Source organism: Akebia trifoliata, chromosome 10 (genome assembly GCF_017979445.1).
Source record: "Akebia trifoliata isolate Shusen 1 chromosome 10, ASM1797944v1, whole genome shotgun sequence".
NCBI classification, from domain to species: domain Eukaryota; kingdom Viridiplantae; phylum Streptophyta; class Magnoliopsida; order Ranunculales; family Lardizabalaceae; genus Akebia; species Akebia trifoliata.
In genome coordinates, this window is record NC_141384.1 from 28,214,313 (window position 1) to 28,238,521 (window position 24,209).

Below are 24,209 nucleotides of genomic sequence, written 5' to 3' on the forward strand. Positions count from 1 at the left end.
TCAAAGGCTGGCGAGTGGCGAGAGAAATTCAGAATTTTTGTTTCCCCGTTTTAGACATCCTTATTTTCCCATTTTTACGCGTTCTGCCATTGGCTTAGTTAATCCAACCATGGTTAGTTTATTTTGAGTAAGCTTGTCTGATAATTTGTGTGATACGGTACATCTGTAGATACCTAAACTTATGTTGCATACACATCCAACACCATCGAAACTTAGTGTTCTGAAAACAATGACTTGACCCCACACTTATCATAAAGCACTTTAACTCTAGTTCCGAGGCGAGTTTTTATTTATTTATTATCTTAAGTTATGTTTAGTAACACTTTTGAAGTCTAGAAACATCTGAAGTCTGGAAATTAGAAATTAGACTTTAGAAGTTTCATCTAGCATCCTCTCATTGTTAGTTCAAAACTTATGAATTTCAATTTTGAAATCTGAAATCTGTTACAAAACAAATGAAAATAAAGTTTCTGAAATTCAAATTTTAAAGGTGAATCACCCATTCATACTTCAAAAGTGTTACCAAAAACACTCTTAGACTAGTCCTGTATCGCCATTAGGCATAAGTTGATTAAGCCCTATCTTGATCCTAAACAAATTCAGATTGGACTTGCATCGAACCAAATAAAATGATTAAAAGTGTCGAGTTTAATATTTTTTTAATAAATTTTTTTGTTTGTTTTTGTAAAAATTATTCAATGAAAACTGAAATTAATGTTTAAATTAACCTCAAATATTCTAACTTTGAAAAATCCTGAAGCGATTGCGCAGTACACTATGTTAGACACTGAATAGATGTGGAGGTGTGCATGGAACCATAGATGGTTTTCCTCAAACACGACTCTTTAACTTTATTTTTTTATTTTATCTTTTTTTGATGAAAAACATGTATCTAACCATATATTGTAAGCACATCTATAAAATGTAGCAGTAGGACGGACACTATTAAACCCTAGTCCAACTTAGATTTGACGGGTTAAAATATTTTGAACCCTATCATTATGGGTTTCATGCCAAGATATAACCCTTATTTTTTTTTTTACAGGTATTTGTTAAGTGTATATTTTCCTCCACTCTCGGAGTGTGTAATACCCCAATTAAGCACTCTAAACCTCTTAAATTCACAATTCTCCCATTTTCCATCAGATCGATTTTTTGAAGTAGTTGGTTGGTTAACAATGTTGGATTAGGTCAAGTTATTCCTAGCTTTTATATGATTTTTCAGACTTTCCTCAATGATGACTAAGATGGTAAAAATATATATAAATTTCCTAGAGATTAGTATATAATTTCTTAGGAATCTAATTTCATGAAAATCCCTAGGAAAAAATTCCATCTCAGCTTCTTTCGTTGAACACTAGAATTTTTTCTATATTTTTAGTAGGTATTAAATTTGCAATTTGTTTACACAAATTTAACTCTTGTAACACACAATCGTGGACATAGTCAAGAGGAGTGTTAAGTATGCAGCAATGGTGCACCTTGAATGTGTAAGCCCACAACAAAAAGCCAAAACTATAAAATTTATCTACTGTGGATCTAAGGTATACACATGAATGGTGCACCAAAATGATATCGTGTGTGCATCAAGGATTTAGATTAGATCTCCATTTCATGATCGAATCTGTCCCACTTAAGATGCTCCTAGAGATGTGTTACATTATATCAGAATATCAAGAACCATTACTTGGTCTGAACCTTAGGTGTATTCTTTTATAGTATTATCCACAATTGAGTAGATATTTTTATTTGGGTCTTGTCAAAGTGCAATAAATACATTTTGAAAATTAAATTTTGTACTGAAATTACCTTTAAAATAATTACTTTTTAGAAAATACTGAAATGACAGGAAGTATTTACTGTGGTGATTCGCACAAGTTTGTCATGAGATGTGCACATAACCATAGATGTATTTCCCCACGATAAGAGTAAAAATCATCTATGATTTGTATGTATGTCCACATCAGAATTGTGAGAATCACAGTAAATCCTATGTCACTCCAATACGATTCTTTTTTTTTTTTTATACAAAAATACTCTCATATTCTAATTTTCAAAATATATTTATTGCACTTTATCGTAATAAAACCCATTTTTTTTATTTTCTTCCTCCTTAAGGAAATCATTTAAGATTGGGACAGATACTTGTCTTAACTTTAATAATATTAATTCCACCGTCCAAACAAATTAGACATCACATTAAATTAAGAATTTCCAATCTACTCATATTGAATAGCTTTTGGGCTTTAAACACCTTAAAATCAGGATAATATCAATCAAAACGAAATTAGTGATATTTTGATGGATTAACATGACCCCCACTTCTTATTGTCCTACTAAATTGGTAGAAAAGTCCCTCAATTGGTCCCACTAGAGTTGTAGATAGATCTGATCGATCAATTCCAATTTAATATTGTTGCATTTGGATTGAGGTTTTGTGTTCCGATAAACATACGTTTTGATGATCTACCAAATTGATTCAAGTAAACATATGCTTATAAGGATTTTTTTTTTTTCAAACTCAATTATGTATTGAGTAGCATTGGAGTAACATTGAAATTGACATCGTTTCACACATTGTTGTGCTACAGAACCATGGAGGGGGGAGGGGTTCAAAGAGGAAAGATAACAAAGTTGTAGGGATATTAATAAAAAAAAGTAAGATGAAAATTGATATAAATCAAAATCGAGAAAGTAGAGATTGAATCGAAATGGATCGTCAAGATCTCACGATCATAGTAGGTCCACCAATGGATCGTACAGAGATACATGTGCCATGGTCATATAAAATATTTTTTTTATTTATTGTTATAGAGAAAAGATAATAAAATTGTAGGGGGTATTATTAAAAAAAAGGTAGGATGAAAATGGATAGGAATGGACGGTCGAGATCCCACGATCATAGTAGGTCCACCAATGGATCGGTCGGAGATACATGTGCGATGGTCCTATAAAACATTTTTTTTATTGGAGATCATAAACACCCTGGCCCGGAGACTGACAATGGTAGTTCAAAATTGGAGAATCCCAAGAAAATAAATAAATAAAAGAGCATCATTTCATGACACGTTGCAAGAATATTAAAATCTTCGTTTTCATTGAAGATCTGGTCATCCCACTTGGTAGCTCAAAAAGGTTGAGCTATCATATCAGATGAAGAGCACATTTTGGTTGACCATCAACATAATTTTGTTCAAAAATTACTTGATCTACGGTTGAAAACTAGGAAATAGTTTAACAAGGTGCTTCGTGACGTATTCAATATCTTCTCACTTAAGGGCAAAATAAAAATATCTGCGTTTGAACTCCTTCCTACCTACCTCGCAATTAAATATTTTGTTATTTTTCTCTTGTTGTGGACTTAAATAATTCAACCATCCGTTTGTCAATCTAAGCGATGATTTTCTAATATTCAATAAAGACAGCAATGATAATCAAGTTTGATTGTATTATTTTGACTTGAAAGTTTAAATGTGACAAAAAAAAGCTATGACTTTGCATATTTTAGTGGATTTTTTTTTTATAATTGGGTATCTTGTAGATAGCAGACTTTGCCCGTAATGATACCCTTGTAAATAGCAGACTTTACTTGTATTTGGACTTTACCCAATCCAGAGACCATAGTTTTGTCCAAAGACTAGTCTCTAAGCATTTGCAATGTTCGTACATCACACATACTAGGTAAGTGAGGATGTGCCCTCGCGAGTGGCCCTTGAAGAATTAATGCTCATACTAGATATAAAACTCACGACCTATGAGCATTAACTATTTATCAGTTTGAAATTGCCATTGAGTCAATCCCTTGGGATTTATCTTAGTAGATATTATTAGTATCATTGATGATTCTTGAGATTCTCATTGTAAATCCCAATGTTTATCAATGGTTAGTAGTAGGGGTGGCAATGGGTCGGGTCGGGTCAGGTTGGATTCGTGTCGTGTTAAGGTAAAGGTATTATGAAAATTTACCAAACCCAAACTTATCCCATTTAATAATTGTGTCAAAAACTTAAATCAAAATCCAACCCATTTATAAATAGGTATATTTGACCCAACCCATATATGACCTATTTAACAAAATTTTAATTTTTATTGAAAAAAATAAGTTTCATTTCCACCATCAAAAATAAAATATTACTACTAAAAAATAAACTTAAACAAATATAAACTAAGTTCAATGGTGAAAAAAATAACTTTCTTTCGAATTATTTTTCAAAGTTCGTGAATTTTGTCATTTACAACCATATGGCATCAAATCATATTTTTGGATGCCATAAGGTGACGTGGTTAGAAAACTTTCTTTACTAACTTAGTAAGGAAAGTATTTTTCAATATTATTATTATTACTATTGACTAAGCAAAATGTATTTCATTGTCACACGAGACATAATAGCCTTACTTGACAAGATCTTAAATCTTATCGATGGTCATTTTGCCAATATTAAGAATCAAACACCACATAACTATTGATTTTAATGAAAAAAAGGCGTAAAAAATATAATTATAAATAAATAACTTATTAAGAAAAGTATTTTTTTCTTTCCTAAACTAAAGCTTCACCATTAATTAATTTAAAAATATCTTAAAACACTCTTTATATTTTATAGAATTTGATATAAAAAAATTTGTATTAGAAAAAAATTCTAAGAAATTCCAGAAAAAATGAATGATTTAAAAAATTCTTAAATAATTATTGATATATTTAAAATTATATGTTAATGACAGAATAACTAAACTTGTCTAAACAGATTAGGCGGGTTGACACGATTATGACCCAAACCCAATTAAACTTGACCCAAACCTACTAATTTTGTGTCGTGTTAGAGGGTCATGATGAGATTGCCACTCCTAGTTAGTAGCTTGGACAGCGTTACCACAATCAATCGTGGTTTTAAAACTCATTGAGACTAAGATAATTTGCACAAGTCATCCTGATCTTGACCTCAAAAGGAAATCGGGTGAGAAATAAATAATATGTATTGCCCATCACATTGGCTCGTCTAAGATCTGAGTAACTTGTTTGATATTTTGAACATATTTTTGGAGTTAAATCAAGTTTTATATGTTAATATAAAATAATTTTTTTAATAATTTAAATATTTATTATTTATATCAAACAAGATGTTTGACTAATCAACATCTACTACTCTTCTTTTTAATAATTAAAATATAATTTATAGATAATTTTAAGTTGATGAGATGATTTGAACAAGTCAACTCGGTATCAATAGCTTAAACCATGCCATCAATGTTTCAAGAACCCAAATGCTGGTCAATAATTCTATTATTTGGAAGTTTGACTTTACTGGGATTAGTAGCTTAGCAATGACGGGAATTGAGCATAAGTCTATGATATCATCATCTATAGACTTTACCAATTAAGTTAGTCGATATCTTCATTATCGATCTATACTTAGACACAAAATCAATTTATTGTAACATAAAATTAATAATTTTATTTTTAAAACTTTACAAGAAACCTTATTTTAATAATTCTTTTTTAAAATAGTCTTCTAAAGTCTAACCAAAACCTTAGTTCAGCCATAACTTGAAATTAAGTTTTTTTTTTTTTTTTTTTCAGAAATCTTATCATAAAAATTGGCTATTCACTCCCTTCAATAGTTGAGTTTTTGAAAAATTATATTTCTACTAAAAAAATTGATTCTATTTAAATTGAACCGATACCATTGAGAGAACCAATTTGCTCTACAATTCTTAAATTTTCTAAAATAATTATATAGAAAATAAAAATAATTTCTTTGAGATGGTGGAATACTAATTCAACTTGGTGAGTCGTTGTTGATAAGTGTGACTTTGACCCAAATAAAGGCGGCTTCATAAGGTAGGTAAGAGAGGCTTTTTTTTTTTTTTTTTTTTTAATTTAGAACAAAGTCTTGGACGTTATTGTGACTTACATGTAAAAAATGTGTCCTGAAAGATTGGTGACTTTGTGTGAATGTGTTGTCGCCTAATTATTGTGAACCGGTTGTGTTTTTATACTATATGGTCTTAACTTTACTTCACCAAGTCCGGCTAGGGCCCACAAGGCTTGGGTAAGTAAAAGTGCCCCATTAAAGGTTATGGTTGGATCCATTTAATTCCATGTCGGGCTTGATTTGGCAGTTGGGCCCATTGGATGATCTGGCCTGTCTGTCCACTTCCCCTGCAACAACTGAAAGAAAAAAGAAAAATGTGAAAAAGATATTTCAGAATGGAATCCAATTTCGCTAATAATTATATGTTTTGATCAGTGAATTAATAAAATTATTCTAATAAATAAAAAAATCTAGAGAGTGATAGAGAGATCCAATGGTTATTATTATTATTATTACGAGTAACGACTTTCTAACTCTCCCACGTGACATACTCAAAATACTCTCTTGATGTGGCATGTGTTATAACCATAGATCTTTTTTCCTCGGGATATACAACTACACATATTAATGGGAATGTGCCAATGTGTATCCCGAGGCATAAAAGCTATGGTGCTAGCACATGCCAATGATGCCATGCCAGGAGAGTATTTTGAGAATGCCATGTAGGGGAGTCAGATTATTATTATCATTTTTAAAGCAATATAGTCATTATAAGTTAACTTAGAGAAAAAGAAAGGAGTTTTCTATGAGTAACTTTCGGCTAAAGATGTGAAAGATATTCCTTCGAAGATTTGTGCCTGTTTTAAGTTTGTAAGTTTGTAAGACGAAATGAGAAATGAGGGGGTTGACATCTTTGTTTCACTTGGGAGTTTGATAGGGTATCCCTGTAGACAGCGGACCGGGTCCATATCTGGGCTTTGCCCAATCCATAGATCATGGTCTTATCCAAGGATTAGTGCCCACAACTGCTGAGGCATTAATGCTCATATTGGGTATTGAACTCAGTACCTTTGGGCATCAACCGCTTATCGGTTCAAAATTGTCATTGAGCCAACCCCTCGGGATTTAATAATAATAATAATTATCAAAATGTAGCTCAGACATATGATGTTCAAGCCACAAAATGAACTCGAGATAAATCTCACAAAAATATAAGCCCTAATATGTTGAGAATGTTCGTTTTAGTTGGAGCATAACTCCCCATGAATGGGCTGCAACAGAATTGGTTACTTAGCCATCCAAATGGTGGTGGTACGTATGGGCCAGACCAAGTTATCTAGATGGGCCAACCAACAGGCCTGCTACTAAGTCCAAGTCGGACCTTAAACGTGAATCAGGTCCAGCATAGCCCAATAACTAAATGGGCCCAACTCTAAGCATGCGCGCATTGGAACGTTTTAAAAGGCCCTAAGAACGCCATAAACAGCCGACTAATGCCTAGTGGCCCCATTCCGGGCAAAGGCTGATGCTCGGGCAACAAAACGTGAGTAAGGAGTTTGAGAGGCCGTGCGTGAGTCCTCGAAAAAAGACAATACATACCGTTTAGCTTATTACGAAAGGCATTTATGCCTTTAGTATGCGCTAGAGGCCCTCGCTCAACTCTGCCTCTTCTCGGGGGTACAAAAGCCATCTTAATGGTAGTGGTATGTATGGCCCAGACCAAGTTATCGGGCTGGACCAACCAATTCACAGAAATATGGTAGATCCAACCTCGTCTCGTTGGATTTTGATCCAAAATCTAAGTTAATTATTAATTTCCATGTTTTGCTCGATGAATGTGCCTTTTGACCTATTCTTCCCACTTAATGAGGAAAAGAGAGGTCTCAAATGTTCATGAAGGGGGATTATGTGTAATTAGTTTCAAGCAACTAATAGTTTTTTGTAAAATCATTAAGACATGATCACCAATAATTTTAAATTTTTTCATAATCTTTGGTTTCGGTTTCCTAATTGGCATGGTCGTCTCTCATAATTTGTTCTTTTGGGTTGATGTTGATGTTGATGTTACGAGGAACCTTTGTTTTGTAATTCCCACATTTGCACTCCACCTAGCATTCTAATCCTCATAAATGTGATTGAGATGGATCATGGTTGTCATAGTTTTTTTTTTCTAGCTTGGCATGGTGTATGATATACAAAGCGTGTGTACGGAAATCGATCCAAGACCAGTAAAGAAAGAAAAATAAAGCAAGATGCAATCATACACAAAACATTGAGGTTTTTATGTGGTTCTCTCAAAGGTACGTTTACAGATCACACCGATTCCACTATGAATAGAACTTCACAGTTACAAATTACACTCTTTCATACCCTCAAGAAAAACCTAACTAGGGTTTCACCTAATACCAGTGAAATTACAAAAATACCCTTGGAGAAAATTTCTATCAGGGATTCCGCCTCCAAATCCCCACCTTCTGAGCAAGGGTGTCATTGGCTCCCCTCCAACCCCCAGTGAGCATGGAACCAAGTATGACCGATGATGCACGTGACTTGAATAACTAGTATCATCAGGCTCCACAAACCATAAGAAAGTGTACCATGCATTACTCGTGATTATGCATTTGCAATATCTAGTTAGTAACAATTTAGTATCATGGTCTTTTATGTAACATTCATCACCGATAATGAGTATCAAAGGGTATACGAGATTTGGTTTGGTTGTTTTATTCTTATATACTATTTTTTTTTTCCCGCTAGGCAAACAAGGTAGTTAGTAATCGACGTGAAGGTGGGTTCAACGAGATTTGAACCTAGGTCATGAGATCAACACTCCAGATGCCTTTACCAACTTAGCTAAGTTAGCACCTACATATTTGTGGTTTGTAATCTAATTCCATCTAGAATCTTGAGTGACTGAACTAGAAGACCGATGCTTTCCTGTTCTCAAATTTGTCATTTTTGTTAACACTGGGGAGCCAAACTTATAATAAAGAAGTTACAAAAATAAAATAGAATGGCTTGATGACAATGGTTCAATGTTAGGGAAATAGTCTATAAATCAAGTAGTTAAAAGGGCCTTCCAACCACTTTTGATTTTGGCTATTTCTCACCCCTGAGTGCCTTCAATTGAAAAGTTGTGTTTCTTGGGTTGGTAGGTTACATGTTATTCTGTGTGTATTCATCGAGGATTATGGATGTCAAGAGTCAAGATTATCATATACATTATTAGTTGTGAGAAAAAAAAAACCCTGCTTTTGGGTCATTAATGATTTTATACTTCAATTTATTGACCCCATTTGCACATAATGATGCGTTGGTATTGGCACAAGTGATCTTTCGATAAAATGTACAAAGAAATTAGTATCTGCACAAGTGTTTGGGGATGAGAACATCTGTAACAAAGTTAGTATCAGAGGGGGGAGAAATTGGATTTAGACTCAAAGAAGATAAAGACATTGTGATACATTGATTTACAATCTCATATTCAAGGTAAAAAAAATAGCCTTTTGTGACACCTTAGAGAATGAAAATGGAACATAGTCATTGTGGTTCACACATTCTTAGGCCCTGTGCTATGTGGAGTACATTGCAACTTTAAAGCATGACAAGGCTGCCATACCCATGTAGGTCCACACACACATTCAAGGCCTTATCCAATACACATATTCATCAAAGCTATCCAATCAACTTAGAAATCTATAATTAATTCTTCATTTTTATATGTTTTATGAAAGTAACATATAACATCAACTATCAACTACTTAAAGAAATGACAATAACTAATCAAATAAACAGAATAAGGAGTTGGTAATTAAATAATCTCTATTGTTAATTCATTTGTCTTTTTTTTTTTTTGGTCTTTGATTATTGTAATTAAGATCATAATGTAAGCTCACTGCACATACTGTTCGTATAGATCCAAATAAATTAAAAGAATAAATGAACAAATAGTTTACACTTCAACTATCATCTGATTAATAGCCTTGTATCTCCATCGCTCTTTTTCAACAAAGTCTGCATCCAAGAATCGAGCAACAAAGGCCCAAACCCTATAAGTATCTTCGAAATTGGCAAGGAACCCGAGTGTCACCGTGACAACAGTTATTCCTTGATCAACTTTCCCTTTCTTCTTGTTTCCCACCTCTTCATCTGTTCTCATCTCTAAGACAAACTCCTTCTCTTCGACATACTTTTCGGAGAACCAGATGTTGTGTAAGAACCCATAACTTAGCGAAATGTTGCTTCGATCGGCAAGCTTTTGTACTAGCATGGGTTCAATTTTTTCACCTTCCCAATCAAACACATTGAATGCCAATGCAGGTCCTCGGTTGAATTTTATCTTTGGCCCATAAATTCTAACTAGGGGAAGCCCATTCTCCAAATGTGGATGTTGTAGCTTCATCAATGCATTTACAAGCCAATTGATCAGACATCGTGCTCTATTACTAATGAGTATCAATCCCAAAAGATCTGCGTGATCCAAGCCCCCACATTCAATCGCCAAGCTCTTAATCACTTCTTTAGCGGGGTTCTCTAATTCCACAATTTCTGAAGTTGATGCTTCCTTTTGTTTCACAATGGCTTGTGTTTCACGCAATTCTGACGTTTCACCATGTTCGAATCCCTCAAATTGCGGCCTATAGTTCAACTGATCAGATATTGGACCTGAGAATGAGCTTGAGACTGCTAAATCCTCGTCCAACCCAAATTTATCTATTTGTTGCATCTCTGATTCACTACCCGAAGAATTGTTCAATCGCGCTGATGCCTCTGTTACAGGGACAAGATTCACAATCCCGACACTTCTGGCCATGGCCGAAGACTCCAATATTGAAGCGCTAGATTTCTTCACAAAGAGGCACCCAAACCCGGAGGGGTTTTCCCCGAAAACCTTAAAGAATGAGCATATAAGAAAATCAGGTTGAAAGAGAGATAAACCCAATGTGTCCATGTCCTTCGGTCCCAACGCACAAGTGTCAAGTACGACGTGCCACCCATTCTCGTGTGCCAAGTTCATCCATAGATAAGAATAGCGCGATCCTGTCATCCTTGATTGAAGCGGGAACACAAAGAGTCCCTTTTTTCTCTTTTTTCTTTTACTCATCACTTTCTTTGTTAATTTGCTCGATTGAATTCGCATACTTGGCCAAGAAAACTCTGCCGACATGATTCGTGCTCCTCTCCTTTGTGAGCTATCGATCATTGCCTTCACAGCCTCGCTCTCGTAATCGTAGACCGTCAAAAGTTTATTATTAGATTGGAATGGATAAGATTCTGATAAAAGCTTGAAAGCAGATTTTCGATTGGCAGTAAAAACCATGGTGTAATCATTTTCGGAGATATTAAGGAAACCCATGATTCTTTTCTTGATTGCAGATTCCAATTCTGATTCTTGGCCTCCATAAAGTATCTGAGAATTCAGATTGGCACACTTGTAGGAGATTTCAAAGAAGGGGAACTCTGAATTGTGGAGTGAGCATTGGACTTGTTGGGTGTGGGAGAAGAGGCCAATGCCAATATAATCTAGGCAGACATGGTTGGTAACGTCGAGGTGGCAGTACTCTTGTGATCGAATACTATCCGCTTGATTGGTCTCGATGTATTGAGGGTAAGCTTTGATGAAGTTAGAAAAAGATTCTGTTAATGAAGGAAGGGATTCATGGTTGGTGAATTGGGTGTTTGGGAAGAGAGAGGTTGATGTTGCAGCGGCAAAGTCCACGTCACACGTCAACTTGGACTTGGTTAATCCTACGAAAGGGGTTGGGCAACAGCCATGGAAGCAAGCTTGTGAGGCTTCTCTAATACAAGGTGATTGCATCCTTCTTTTCTTGTAGTCTGTTCTTCTTCTCTCAAAGAACATAATTTTTATTCTTTATTTTCTTAGTCTCAATCATTATGTATTTGTTGGTTTAGATAGAAAAAAAAACTAAAAGTCTCATTTGAATTTGAGTTTTGGACAGGTTGGCTGGTGGGACATTCTATGAATAGGTCAGAATTACTAAATTAACATGTTATGTGATTCAAAGCTGACATTGTTCAAGAGAAAGTTAACGATGCTTACTAGATACATCGAGGATGATACGTGCTACCTCTTGAATCGTACACATCACTCAAGAAACCCTTTTTTGTTTTTGCTATTCGATCATATCTAGAACTATACGTTAATTAAGGCACACATCTTCAGATTATTTACATTTGAGTCTTGGGTTTGAAACAAGGTCATTTTCTTACTATTCGTTTAATAAAATAGAGCAATATTTTATTTACATCGCTCGTGAACGTTTTTTTGTTTTGTTTTGTTTTGTTTTGCTATTCGGTCGTATCTAGAGTAATATCTTAATTAAGGCACATACCTTCAGATCTTTTTTAAGTACTTATTTACATTAAAGTTTTGGGTTTTAAACTAGGTCATTTTCTTATTAGTCTAAATTTTGAGACATTTTTTACTTACTCAACCATTGACTTATTATAAATTTTTTAATTGGGGTGTAATAAGTAAAAATTATGGTGCCAATAGCAACTCTTTAAATTAATGATGGTAGAGATTTGTAATTCTTTTTTGTTGTTTAATCTGATAATTCACATGCTGACACATCAAAGAATCTGATCTGATTGGAAAATCCATATCCGTTTGTATCAATCTTGATGTATGGGGAGCACAGCATAAATGAAAGCTGTTGAAGTTGAAGTTGTTGTTTTGTGGCCAAGAGATAAAGGGTATATTGGTAATATGTGTCTTGTTAGTGAAAAGCAACAAAGCTGAGGAGGCAAGAAGGGGTCTTTGTAGTGGCCGGCACTTTCCATGCAGGCGAAGACTCTTATGAAGTGGTTGTCAATTGCTTGTAAAGGTCTTGGCCTTAAAATTATGGGTCTTGTTAAAGCGTGTCCTAAGGGCACACGTTAAAGTGGAATAAATACACTCTTTGAAAAATTGAATTTTATAAAAAAAAAAAAAAAAAAAACCTTTTAATTTATTATTATTATTATTATCGAAATCACCTCAAATTTAAATTTCCAAAGTGTATTTAGTGCACTTTAACGGCACACATTAACAAAATCCTTAAATTAAAGGACAGTTATGCACCTTTCATGTTCTTATAATCTTCAAATTACCTATTGATCCGGAGCGCCCCTTATGTGGCATGTTCTAGAATCATAGATTTTCCTCGAGATACAAAACTTCAATATTTATGGCGATGTACAATTGTATATCTTGAGGGTAAAAAAAAATCTATGATTCTAACCTATGCCACGTCAAGGGGCGTAAAAAAATCACGACTCATACAAGAAACCACCTAACCCCACTTTAAAATGAAGAAATAATCGTAAAATGACTACCCCAAGTGGCATATTCAATTGGCTCCCCTTGATGTGACATGTACTAGAATTGTAAATCTGTATTTTTCGATATACAAAACTGTACTTTTTTTTATAGGGATGTGCAGTTGTATATCCCAGAGAGTACAAATCTACAGTTCACACATATGTCACGTCAGAGGAGTCGATTGAGTATGCCGCGCTGGAGAGTAATTTTATCATTACTCATGAAAAAACTTTGAAGCGGGTAGGCTGCTTCAAAATTTTGGTATAATCCTCCTCTTTGGATTACACGCGGTGTCTCCAAGGAGGTATCCCAAATACTAATAAAAGTGGGGGTGTAAAATAAATACACTTCAGAAATTGAATTTTATATCAAAATACCCTTAAAAATATAATTTTTTTACCAAAATAGTCCGAAATTCCAATTTCCAAAGCGTATCTATTGCACTTTAACGTGTGCCCTACACATAAATAAAAAAAAAAAGCCACAGGTCATGTTAAGAAGAGAATTCTACCGAAATTTTGAAGCGGCCTATCCGCTTCAAAGTTAGATATCCCTTTTAATGTGATGTTTCCACGTGGCATTAAATGGTATTGCCATGCGTCTTCTGATAAATGATCATTGGGATCATCAATTAGGTTTTCTTAACACGTGACAGCTGATCTTAGGAAAGGCTTTTGGTTATAAAGCTTTTAGTTATGCCGGCTTTGTTAATCTAATATTTTGCCGGTCCAGATTGACTTGGGAGGATAGAGTTGGCATCATCAGTGTTAGTAGCTGTGACTACGCTGTGATTTGGGCTAGACTAAATCGGGCCAACTAACAGATCGTAGATATCCAACTAGTCAGGCCTCAGCCCAATCCATATGAATTTGGGCCTGTTTGCGGACTGGTCTTTGCATTGTATATGGATTTGCTTTAGGTTAAAAAGTCAACAACTCAACCCACGACTTCTTTACGAGGAATTTCTTCAAACAATTTTTTCTACAAATATTTCATGCATTCATCTATATAAAATATTTTATTTATAAATAATCAGATTGGACTGAGCTATCCAACGAGCCCAACTTCACACCCATATTTGATCCATGATGAGCTGGGCCAAGTCAAAGAGTGGCCCACAACATCCTTAGCTGTGAGTAATATGGGCCCAGGATAGGTCTTATTTATACACCATGCCGAGGGGCGTATAAAAATCCAAATATTTTTTCACATTGAACAGAATCCATAAAAAAAATGGCAAAGGAGAGAAAAAAAAAAAAAAAAGGCTTTTTGTTGAGAGTGGGATTTGAACCCACGCCCTTTCGGACCAGAACCTTAATCTGGCGCCTTAGACCAACTCGGCCATCTCAACAATTGATGACTTCAAAACAAATAATAATTTATTTATTCGCTTCAATTTCTATGAATTTGTTCCTTGGAACCAGATTCACCCGGTAACTGTGCTTCAGATCTTCAACCCCCCCCCCCAAAACCAGACTGATTGGTGAAAAATAATTTCAATTCCATTATTAAAAGGCTCAAATAATAGAAACATTTTGGTGAGTTAAACTCAACCATGGGTCAAGGGCATTTTGACATCTAAGAAACAAATTTCTCCTTTGATCTCTCTGTTATTAGCAATACATTCCCTCACAATCAAATGAATTCAACAAGATGTTACAAAGGAAATTACATCACTACTTCAACTAAGGGACCACCACCAATTTCAATTGAAAAACAATTTTCCATAATAGATTAAATGCCAACAAAAATTTCTCACATATTTTCTCCGCAATCAAACACATCCTTAGCTTAAAAACCGAAAACGGCTTGGATGGAACACCTGATTGACCAACCACTTGAACTAGTTCAACTGGGTCCATGTGGATACGATATATGTGTATAAAGTCTTGACTACTAATCTCATGGATCTCAATCAAGTTCAATAAATCAGCTAATATGTCTAATAACCGTAAGCATTTATAGCACTTGAAAAATAGACTATAATTCAAAGCAATAGTAGATTGTAACATCATTGTTCAGGTAATTTAACCCAAATAACGATTAATTGTACAGATTTCAGTTCATCTACTTTAATATCTATATCATTGTAACAGACCCATTTAACAGACTGAAATCTGTTCCACCATTAGATCTAAATCTGACAACCATGTTTGATGCAAAAGTAATTAAGATCAAATTATCCAAAAATGGGCTTGAGTTGTGCCCTTGCATCAATGGGACACAAGCACATCTATAACCACTCTAAGGCTAATAATGAACCTCCCATTTTGTTAATCTGAAAAAAAAAATAAAACATTAAATTTCTTACACTAGACCCAAACACCCCTCACCCATCAAAAAAAAAAAAAAAAACACTATAAAGATGTTGACGGAAGTGTGCAATAATTGACTTCCTTGGCTGCTAGATCACACGGCGGAAGCAATCTGTTTCTTGGTGCAACAAAAAAAATGGCACTTGTGGTGATGGTGAGTGGGGATCAGACCTTTTGTTTTCCTTTTCTCATTGTTTCTAACTCTGCTTCAGCTTCCTTTAATTGTAGCCTTAATGTGGACACTCTCTGCTTAAGCTCTTCTAACATGCCTTTGGATGTTGAGGGCTGGTAAGGTTTGACAAAATTATGCGAAAATTCTTTTAAAGCTTCAACCCCACAAACCTGTGAAAACCCACTTTGCATTAGTGCAAGCGAGGAAATAAAAAGGGAGTAAAGGACTTTATGGAATGTGTGGGTACTTATTTTACCTCTTCGGGAAGCAATGGTAACTTAGTAATGTGGAAGTCATCATATAACATGTAGAACTGATCGATATATTTTTGTTGCATCCGCATACGTGCTTTCAGCAACTTGGATTCAACAGCTAGAAGAAAAACACATCAGTTGAATTAATGAAGAAAAAAATCTTAAGAAAGTGCTTGAAAAAAATTACCAATTTTTGCCACACCAATTTTTGCTAATGCCATCCCAATTCATATGTAAATCACTAAAGAATTAGCACATATCTTGGGGGTGGCATTAGTATAAGTTGGTGTGGCAATAGAAGCTCTCTTGAAAAAACATGGAAAACACACCTTCGTCAAAAAGTACTTGGTTAATGATGATATTGTGAGTGTCAATCTCAAATTTTGAGAGCTCTTGCACCAGCCTTTCTGTTTCATAGAGAGAAAGGAATTCCGGGATGCAAACACATACAAAGGTCGTCAAATCCTGTTTGAGGAAAACAAATGAAGTCCGTCAAGAAGGATTTGACGGGACTTAAAAAGCTAGACGTTAATTGAATATAAATTAAGGTACCCAATAGTGAGAGTAGAATTTGATATCTTACAGGATCCTTGAATTGCTTATTCACTTTTTCAATCACAGCTTTCATGCCCTCGAGCTTTCCTACGATGGCATCCTCGCCAAATTCATCATCAACACCAAACAGACGAGTCATCTGTCATGAAAAGATATCGAACACTTTTCAGTTACTTCAATATATGGACCAATTCAAGAAAAATCTCACTAATGATCACAAAAGACAATGTTTTGGCATCGTAACAAATGCTTAAACTTATCATAAACAAATGCAATTCAAGGTCAGTGCCATCCTGGCTATTCCATTTTAATTTTTGTCAAAATCCCAATGTTGTATGGTGCTTTTTTTTTTGCTAGGCATGCCGTATAGTGCTTAAGTACCTATAGCAGTATCATAGTTGACACATACTCGTACCTGGATAACCTATTGAAAATGTACTCATGTCATCCTTACACTTTAATGGTTCTTCCATTGACAACCATGGATGAACTAATAAAGATGCTTACAGACATCATGAGAGAATGAGGCCAAGAGGTTGGTCAAATGTTGTACAGACATGTTAGAGATGAAGAGAACCCAGAACTACTTAATTTTGTGGATTATGACGGTGAGCAGTAGTGTTATTCTAAATCTTGTTCGTGCATTTTTATGTAATTCAATTTGTTCAAGGAGCACATGAGCCTGATCACAACCATAACCCCAATACATGGTGGGAAATGACCATAAAATAAATCCTTAATTGTTTTTTAATTGACAACATATTATGGTAGGCCCATCACTGTTCGACTTTGTTTAAAAGATATAACAATTTCATTAACATGGAGAAAGATTTTCTATTAGACCTCTATATATGGAAATAGGCTTGCATCGACATGTTGTAGATCATAATCTGAAAATGGGTCTTAATCTAGATTTGAATGTATCTTGATCTATGTAAGGATCTAGAATGCAGATATCAACGAATTACTAGATCATAAATTATTCTAAGATGGAATCAGGGTATGAATAATAATGTTGGTGAGATAGGAATCTGCCTACAACCAATCCAAAAATGGAAACAAACATGAAGAGAAAATAAAAAAGAAAATTGACAGAAAAGAGAGGAACATGAATAAATAGATATGGTGATGAACAAAGGTCACAGATGACAGATGGAATACTGCATTGATTGAGCAGTGCGGGAGACCTTGGTTTTCAATAGGCACAAGACTGAGGACAACACAGGTAGTGTTCGATACCAGAACTCAAGCTCCAGAATCTGATCAATCAACTAAGATAAATCCACTGAAGAAGAATCCCGTAGTTTTATTACTTGCAAGTGAAAAATAGGAAAAAATTGTTAATATAGAAAACTCAATCCCCCCAGGGGCCAAACCCCGTTGGATTTACCAAAATGATCCCAACCATCAAATTACATAAAATGAGTAAGAAAATAATCCCTAAAAGCAAATGTAGAAAAATACCCTTCTATTTGATGCTAGTCTCTGTAAATCCCATTAATTATGTATTTAAAAAAAAGTAAGCTGCAATTCATAAATGAAGGACTCCCCCCACACACACACATAGGTTATACACTTATAGTACCAAACAGGATCCAGGAAGGATTACCAAAAAATGGAGAGAGAGAGAGCTACAGAAGAAGAATACATATGACTAGGAACAAAGTAAAGCCTAATGAAGAGAGAAAGTGGTAGACAAGCAGAGGAAAAAATATGATATCATGAAGTTACAATCTCTCCTAGTCGGCCAAGATTTTGAGCTAGAGTGAGAGTTTTTGGGCTCAAATGATTATATATTTATAATTATATATTAGTATTAGTCACTTGGTCTGCCTTAGTAGTTTTTCTTTTAGTTGTTGAAGTTCCTCATCAAGACCCTATACCCCCTTGAGGATCCAAAAGAAAGAACTTAACATCAAAAGCTACTCTTATAACATGGAATCTTATACCCTAGAAAAGATGAAACACAAATTTCAAAGTGAGAAGATGCCTCACTTGACTAGCACCACCATTCAATAGATCTCATAACATCAATAATTGGATAAAAATAAAATCCCTATGAATTCATTATTTTCCACAGAATAAAGGACATGGAAATTTACTATCTAACGCTTATTCTCCCATGTAAAAGAAACAACAATGGTGAGAACTAATACCCAATAAGTTACATTTCAAAATCAGCTCCTTGTAAAATTAACTGAAATGGTTAAAGCCAGAGACTCATCAAAGGTGGAAAACTATACCCTTTATTAAGAATTCAAATAGTACCTGATTAATTACGCCACCAAATTTATTTTTCAAGCTCATCATTTTCCCAAGTCCCCTCTCCAATGTTGAAGGGAACTGCAACAGCCGAAGTGTATGGCCAGTTGGAGCTGTATCGAACACTATAACAGAGTAATCCATTGTCTGAACTAATCTGCAAAAGGAAAAAAAAAGTGTCAGAAATATTAGATTATAAATAACAAATGTAACATTCCTCCCCCCCCCCCCCCCCCCCCCCCCCCCCAAAAAAAAAAAATAATAATAATAAATAAATAAAAATAATAAAATTGGAGCTCTATGTTGAAAGTCCTAGACCCCACATTGAGTGGAACATTTTTTTGTAGGAAGGGTACGATATAGATCAACTCTACATGGATGGTGACATTGCAATACAGTGGGCTAGAGCATTCTCAAACACACAAAATGGCAATGAGTTCCAAGTTTTTTTTTAATTTTTTAATTTTTTATTATTTTTAAATGAGTCCAACACCAATATTGTGGACCAGAGCAATTCTCTATCCCTTCAAAAAAATAAATGTTGACCATCCTTAATTTCTATCCTTAACTGCCATTGAGTCTTTTCCCCACTTAATTCAGGTTACTCTCAATGGTTAGAGATCTCTCATAAGATCCTCAACTAAAAAAGTACCACACTCACTGGCATACTGCTCCCACAATGTCGTCTCGCAAAAGCCCATATCTTGAGAAATACATCTTGGAGGTTAGATTCAAATTCATTGACAACATTAAACGGGCTCTAAAATGGGCATGTGATTCCTAGTGCCAATTTGATTCCTAATGTTGGTTGAGACAAGAGTCCTCTTTTAATAAATGCTTGTCACCTAGGTCCTTGCCAAGCTCACATCTATTAAATGAGCTTTGAGCTCTCCTCCATAATCATATGATAGTATGATACATCTCCAGTTATTCAATCCAAGCCTCTTTATCAATACTTTGTCAATGCCTTGACATCACGAAGGCCTTGGGAATATGCATGAGTGTCAATTTGGCATCTTTGACCTCACCAGAAACTAGCCTTCAAATCCTAGAGATTGGTTTGGTTTCTAACAGGTAATACATACTTTAAGGAACATTAGGAAGCTGAAAAGAAATTTCAAAACAATAAAATCTTTCCCATAGAGATATGGGTAACAAGTTCCAAAAGGATATTTCTTTAAATGGAATGTACTTGGATTTTTCATCTGTACAATTGGGTCCAAATGGTTAAATAAAAAAAATCAAACAAATTTCAAGAATTCATTGTTTTGTCACATTCTAAAAAAAAAATCATTTAATAAAAAATTCCCAACACTTCAAAGTTTGCAATGTCTACGAAAGATCTCTTGTGAGGAAATAATGAACTAAACAATCACCAATATTTCTCAATTCTAGTTAAAAAAGTAATGCTAATGTATTCGATTGTGTATATTCAAAAAGGAGAAAAGGAGGGAATACTTTAGCATCTCAGCAAAGCTCATGGCCTCGTCAATTCCAGGTATTGCATTTGCTAACTCGGAAAGAAAGCTATCCATCCCTTCCACATTCGGCAAGTCCTCATTCTCTACATTGGGATCCACCTCCTACAAAAGAAGAGATTAAAATGTTGAGAGCAAATTAATCAGAAGGTCATTTCAAAAGGAACCCAACATAATATACACTAAATAAAGAAATTTTAACCGAAATCGAGAAACAACCAACATTTATTCTTGCATGTTCATAAACAATTGGAACCAAAAACATGAAAATTTACAAAACATAAATCCAGGAAACGGGTATAACATTAATTCATCCAAAAAAAAAAAATTGTGCAAAATTTTAACCGAAATCAATAAACAACCAACATTTATTCGTGCATGCTCATAAATAATTGAAACCAAAAACTTGAAAATTCACAAAACATAAATCCAAGAAATCGGTATAAAATTAATTCATCCAAAAACATAATTTTGCAAATCAAATTAAAAAAAAAAAAAAAAAGAACCAAAACTTTGTACTTTTATGAAAAATCTTCCATGAAAAAAAAACATAAATTTACAAAATGGGTATTGTCTGAATTCATCAAAGGTCCAAAATTAATTCTTGCATGTTCTATTAGGATACGTTATTTAGTAGTTTAGGAGTCTAGATGCTAATTAGGTATTTTTTTATATTTTAGGATTCTTTCTATTTTACTAATTTAGGAAGTCTTATTAAATTAGGAGTCAAATATTTGTACGTTGGAGTCAAAATCCTTCATTTATATATATTGGAGGATGTAATATGTTTTTGACAAGCAATCAAGAAAAATAAATTAATTAATTTGGAGAAAGATCCCCCTTGAAGTGGATCAAAATTGTCGATAGGATCTAGGATCCTATTATCAGGTATCAGAGCAAACGATCTTTGCGTCAAAGATGGTGACTGTTAAGGAGCCAAGAATCGACTCATTTGAGCCTTGGGTTGATCAAATAAACACTGATATTCACAAGTTGAAAGAAGGGATGTGGGTGATTCAAGCAACCCAGGAGTGTTTGGTTGCAAATCAACCGCCAGTTCGAGAAGTGCCACGTGCTCTTGCTAATGTACAACAAAGAATGGAAAATCAACACGACGGTATAGCAATACAAGGTCGTCTGATTCGTATCGATTTTCCAAGGTTTGATAGAGATGATCCAGAAGGCTGGACTTTTCTAGCTGAACAATATCAACAATTGAATGGCTTGCCCAATGAACAGATGGTTTCCTTGGCGTCAGTTCACCTAACCGGAGACGCTATAGCATGGTATCGTTGGATGACTCGTTTGATTGGGTTAATGTCATGGACCCAATTCACTCGGGCTCTCTATGCTCTCGCTTTGTCTCTTGGGAATTTGCGAATCTGGGTGCAGTATTATCTAAACTTAAACAAACTGATACGATTTGTGAATTTCAATGCCTATTTGAAAAGCTTGTGAATTGGGTTACCGATTTACTAGAATTATTTTTAATTAGTTGTTTTGTCTCGGGCTTACATGACGACATAGATAACCCAAGATTTTTCAGTTATTTAGGCCTGGTACACTAACCAAAGCACTCGACTTAGATATTTGCCAAGAAGAAATGATTAAGGTAACCCAAGATTTTTCATTGTGTCATGCAACACCTCTTGAGCCAAAGGCACCTCCTATTAATAAACTTTCCTTGGCAGAACAAGCGACACGGCGATCGAAAGGTCTTTGTTTCAGTTGCAACGAACTTTTCAAACCGGAATATCGTTGCAAGAAACCTCAACTACTCCTTTTGGAGACCGATGTGAACATGCTGAAGGATGAAGTTACTTTTGAAAATTTTCTGACTTGAGGACAAGTCATTTTGAAGGGGGGATGGATGTTAGGATACGTTATTTTAGGATATATTATTTAGTTGTTTAGAACTCTAGATGCCAATTAGGTATTTTCTTATTTTAGGATTCTTTCTATTTTACTAATTTCGGAAGTCTTATTAAATTAAGAGTCTAATATTTGCACGTCGGATTCAAAATCCTTCCTTTATATATAATTGGAGGATGTAATACATTTTTGGCAAGCAATCAATAAAAATAAATAAATTAATTTGGAGGAAGATCCCCTTGAAGTGGATCAAAATTGTCTATAGGATCTAGGATCATATCATACTCATAAACAATGTAAACCAAAAACATGAAAATTCACAAAACATAAATCCAGGAAATGGGTATAAAATTAATTCATCCAAAAAACCAACTTTGCAAATCAAATAAATACCCAGAATTTTTTACTTTTATGAAAAATCTTCCATGGGAAAAAAAAAACATAAATTTAAAAAATGGGTATTGTCCGAATTCATGAAAGATCCAAAGTTTCGCTAAAATCAAAAGAAACCCTTTTTAACATAGCTTAAAAGAAGCGAAAACTCACAAACTCAACCCTAAGACTAAATTAAGGGGAAAAAATAAGATTTTTTTTTTCCAGAAAATTATAGAGAGATGATACCATGGCGAAGAGATTGGTGAAACCATTGACCAAGGTAGGGGTTTTGGTGAATCTCTGCTGGAAAGCATCGCTGAGATTGTGAGCTGGGTCGGTAGAGATGATAAGAACAGAGGATCGAACCCTAGAGAGAAGGATCGAAAGAATCGAACTACAAGTCGTCTTGCCCACACCACCTTTACCTCCAACGAAAACCCATTTGAGACTCTCTTGGTCTAAGACATTCTGCACTGTTCCTTCTAGTATTTCTTGCTCTCTCGCCATTAACAAAATCTAAAAAGAAAAAGAACAAAAAAGAGACTTGCATGGTTTTAAAACTCGGTTTGGCGTCTAGTCTCGTTCATGGGGACCGAGTTGTATCGGACGAAATATAGCATTTGACTCGTTTTACAATTATTTACATGATTTTTAAACTCGTCCGAGACGTATTGCCCGAGTTAATTCGGTATAAGAGCTGAACGAGACCAACTCACAAAGTCATTTTTTGACCGAGTTTTACGTCTCACATTCAATTTTTTGAGTTATCTCATAAGACATCTCAAACTCATCCGAGACGACTCAGTATCGAAGCTGAACAGACGCGATATCGAGTTTAAAAACCATGATTATTTATGAGAGTTGCTATTGTCAGACCAACTTTTGCTAATGCCACACCAATTGTGTGCAATTGCCCTACCATTGGTAGAGGTTGGCGTGGCAATAATAAATCTCTTATTTAATATTTATATTTTTTAATAAAATAAAGTAGATTAGAGAAGATGTTTAACTATAAAATCATATTTTATTTAGATAATAAATATTTAAATTGAAAAAATTAAGGGTAAATTTGTTTTATCCCCTACGAAATAAGGGTCACTGCCCATGCACGAAATGCTAGATGAGTTATGTTTTCCTAGACTTTCGTTGACCCAGTCAAGCTATTATCTAAATCGTTTCTCCATTAATGGAGATGGTTAAAAGTTCAAAATACTCTCAAATATATGAAATGATAGAAATATCCTTACTCACTTAAGGGTTCTATCAATTGACTATCTCATCCATCATTTTCTTCACTATTCTTTACTGTTGATACGAAAGGACGACGAAATTCCAACTCCTTTGAAGATTTTCTCTTCGATATCAAGTGTAAATGAGTGGATTCTAAGCATGTTTTTACCGCTTTCAACTTAAGAGTAATGTGATGCTTAGTAAAAAACCCCCTATTGTAAATATATATGTTAAAGTTTGCATATTGTGATGTTTGCCTATCTGTCCTATTCATGAGAGAGAAAGAAGAATTATTTTTTTATTTTCTCGAGTCTTAAATTTAATATGAAATTGAATTTCAAAGCTAGAAAAAAAAATCAAAGAACATAGAAATTATTTGTCATGCTTGAACCAAAAACATAAAAATTGATTTTCACTTTATTTGAGAGTAAATGAATAACAAAGATCTAATTATTTCTACATGTAATCAAGTTGCAACATTCGTACAAAACATCTTAAAGGGTAATGGTTTTGGCTTACTCGAGACAAGCTTAACATGATAGATCCACGATTTCACTTT

At 34.5% G+C, this 24,209-nt stretch overlaps 2 protein-coding genes and 1 non-coding gene across 3 annotated transcripts; all 3 read right to left on the reverse strand.

Annotated features, from left to right (window-relative positions):
• Window positions 1-8,828: 8,828 nt before the first annotated feature.
• Window positions 8,829-11,747, reverse strand: LOC147393593 (Pyridoxal phosphate (PLP)-dependent transferases superfamily protein). The gene has a single exon (XM_086455000.1). The coding sequence runs from the start codon at window positions 11,671-11,673 to the stop codon at window positions 9,766-9,768; it is 1,908 nt and encodes a 635-aa protein (XP_086311126.1). The 5' UTR covers window positions 11,674-11,747; the 3' UTR covers window positions 8,829-9,765.
• Window positions 11,748-14,407: 2,660 nt separating this feature from the next.
• Window positions 14,408-14,488, reverse strand: TRNAL-AAG (transfer RNA leucine (anticodon AAG)). The gene has a single exon. It is a non-coding gene; the product is annotated as a tRNA-Leu (tRNA).
• A 635-nt stretch (window positions 14,489-15,123) lies between these two features.
• Window positions 15,124-22,948, reverse strand: LOC147393595 (ATPase GET3A-like). Its single transcript, XM_086456611.1, has 7 exons — window positions 22,667-22,948; window positions 20,154-20,278; window positions 18,702-18,852; window positions 16,462-16,572; window positions 16,208-16,343; window positions 15,881-15,996; window positions 15,124-15,794 (listed from the first exon to the last, which is right to left on the reverse strand). Exons 1-7 carry the CDS (start codon window positions 22,925-22,927, stop codon window positions 15,618-15,620), a joined length of 1,077 nt encoding a protein of 358 aa, XP_086312737.1. The 5' UTR covers window positions 22,928-22,948; the 3' UTR covers window positions 15,124-15,617.
• Between the last annotated feature and the right edge of the window lie 1,261 nt (window positions 22,949-24,209).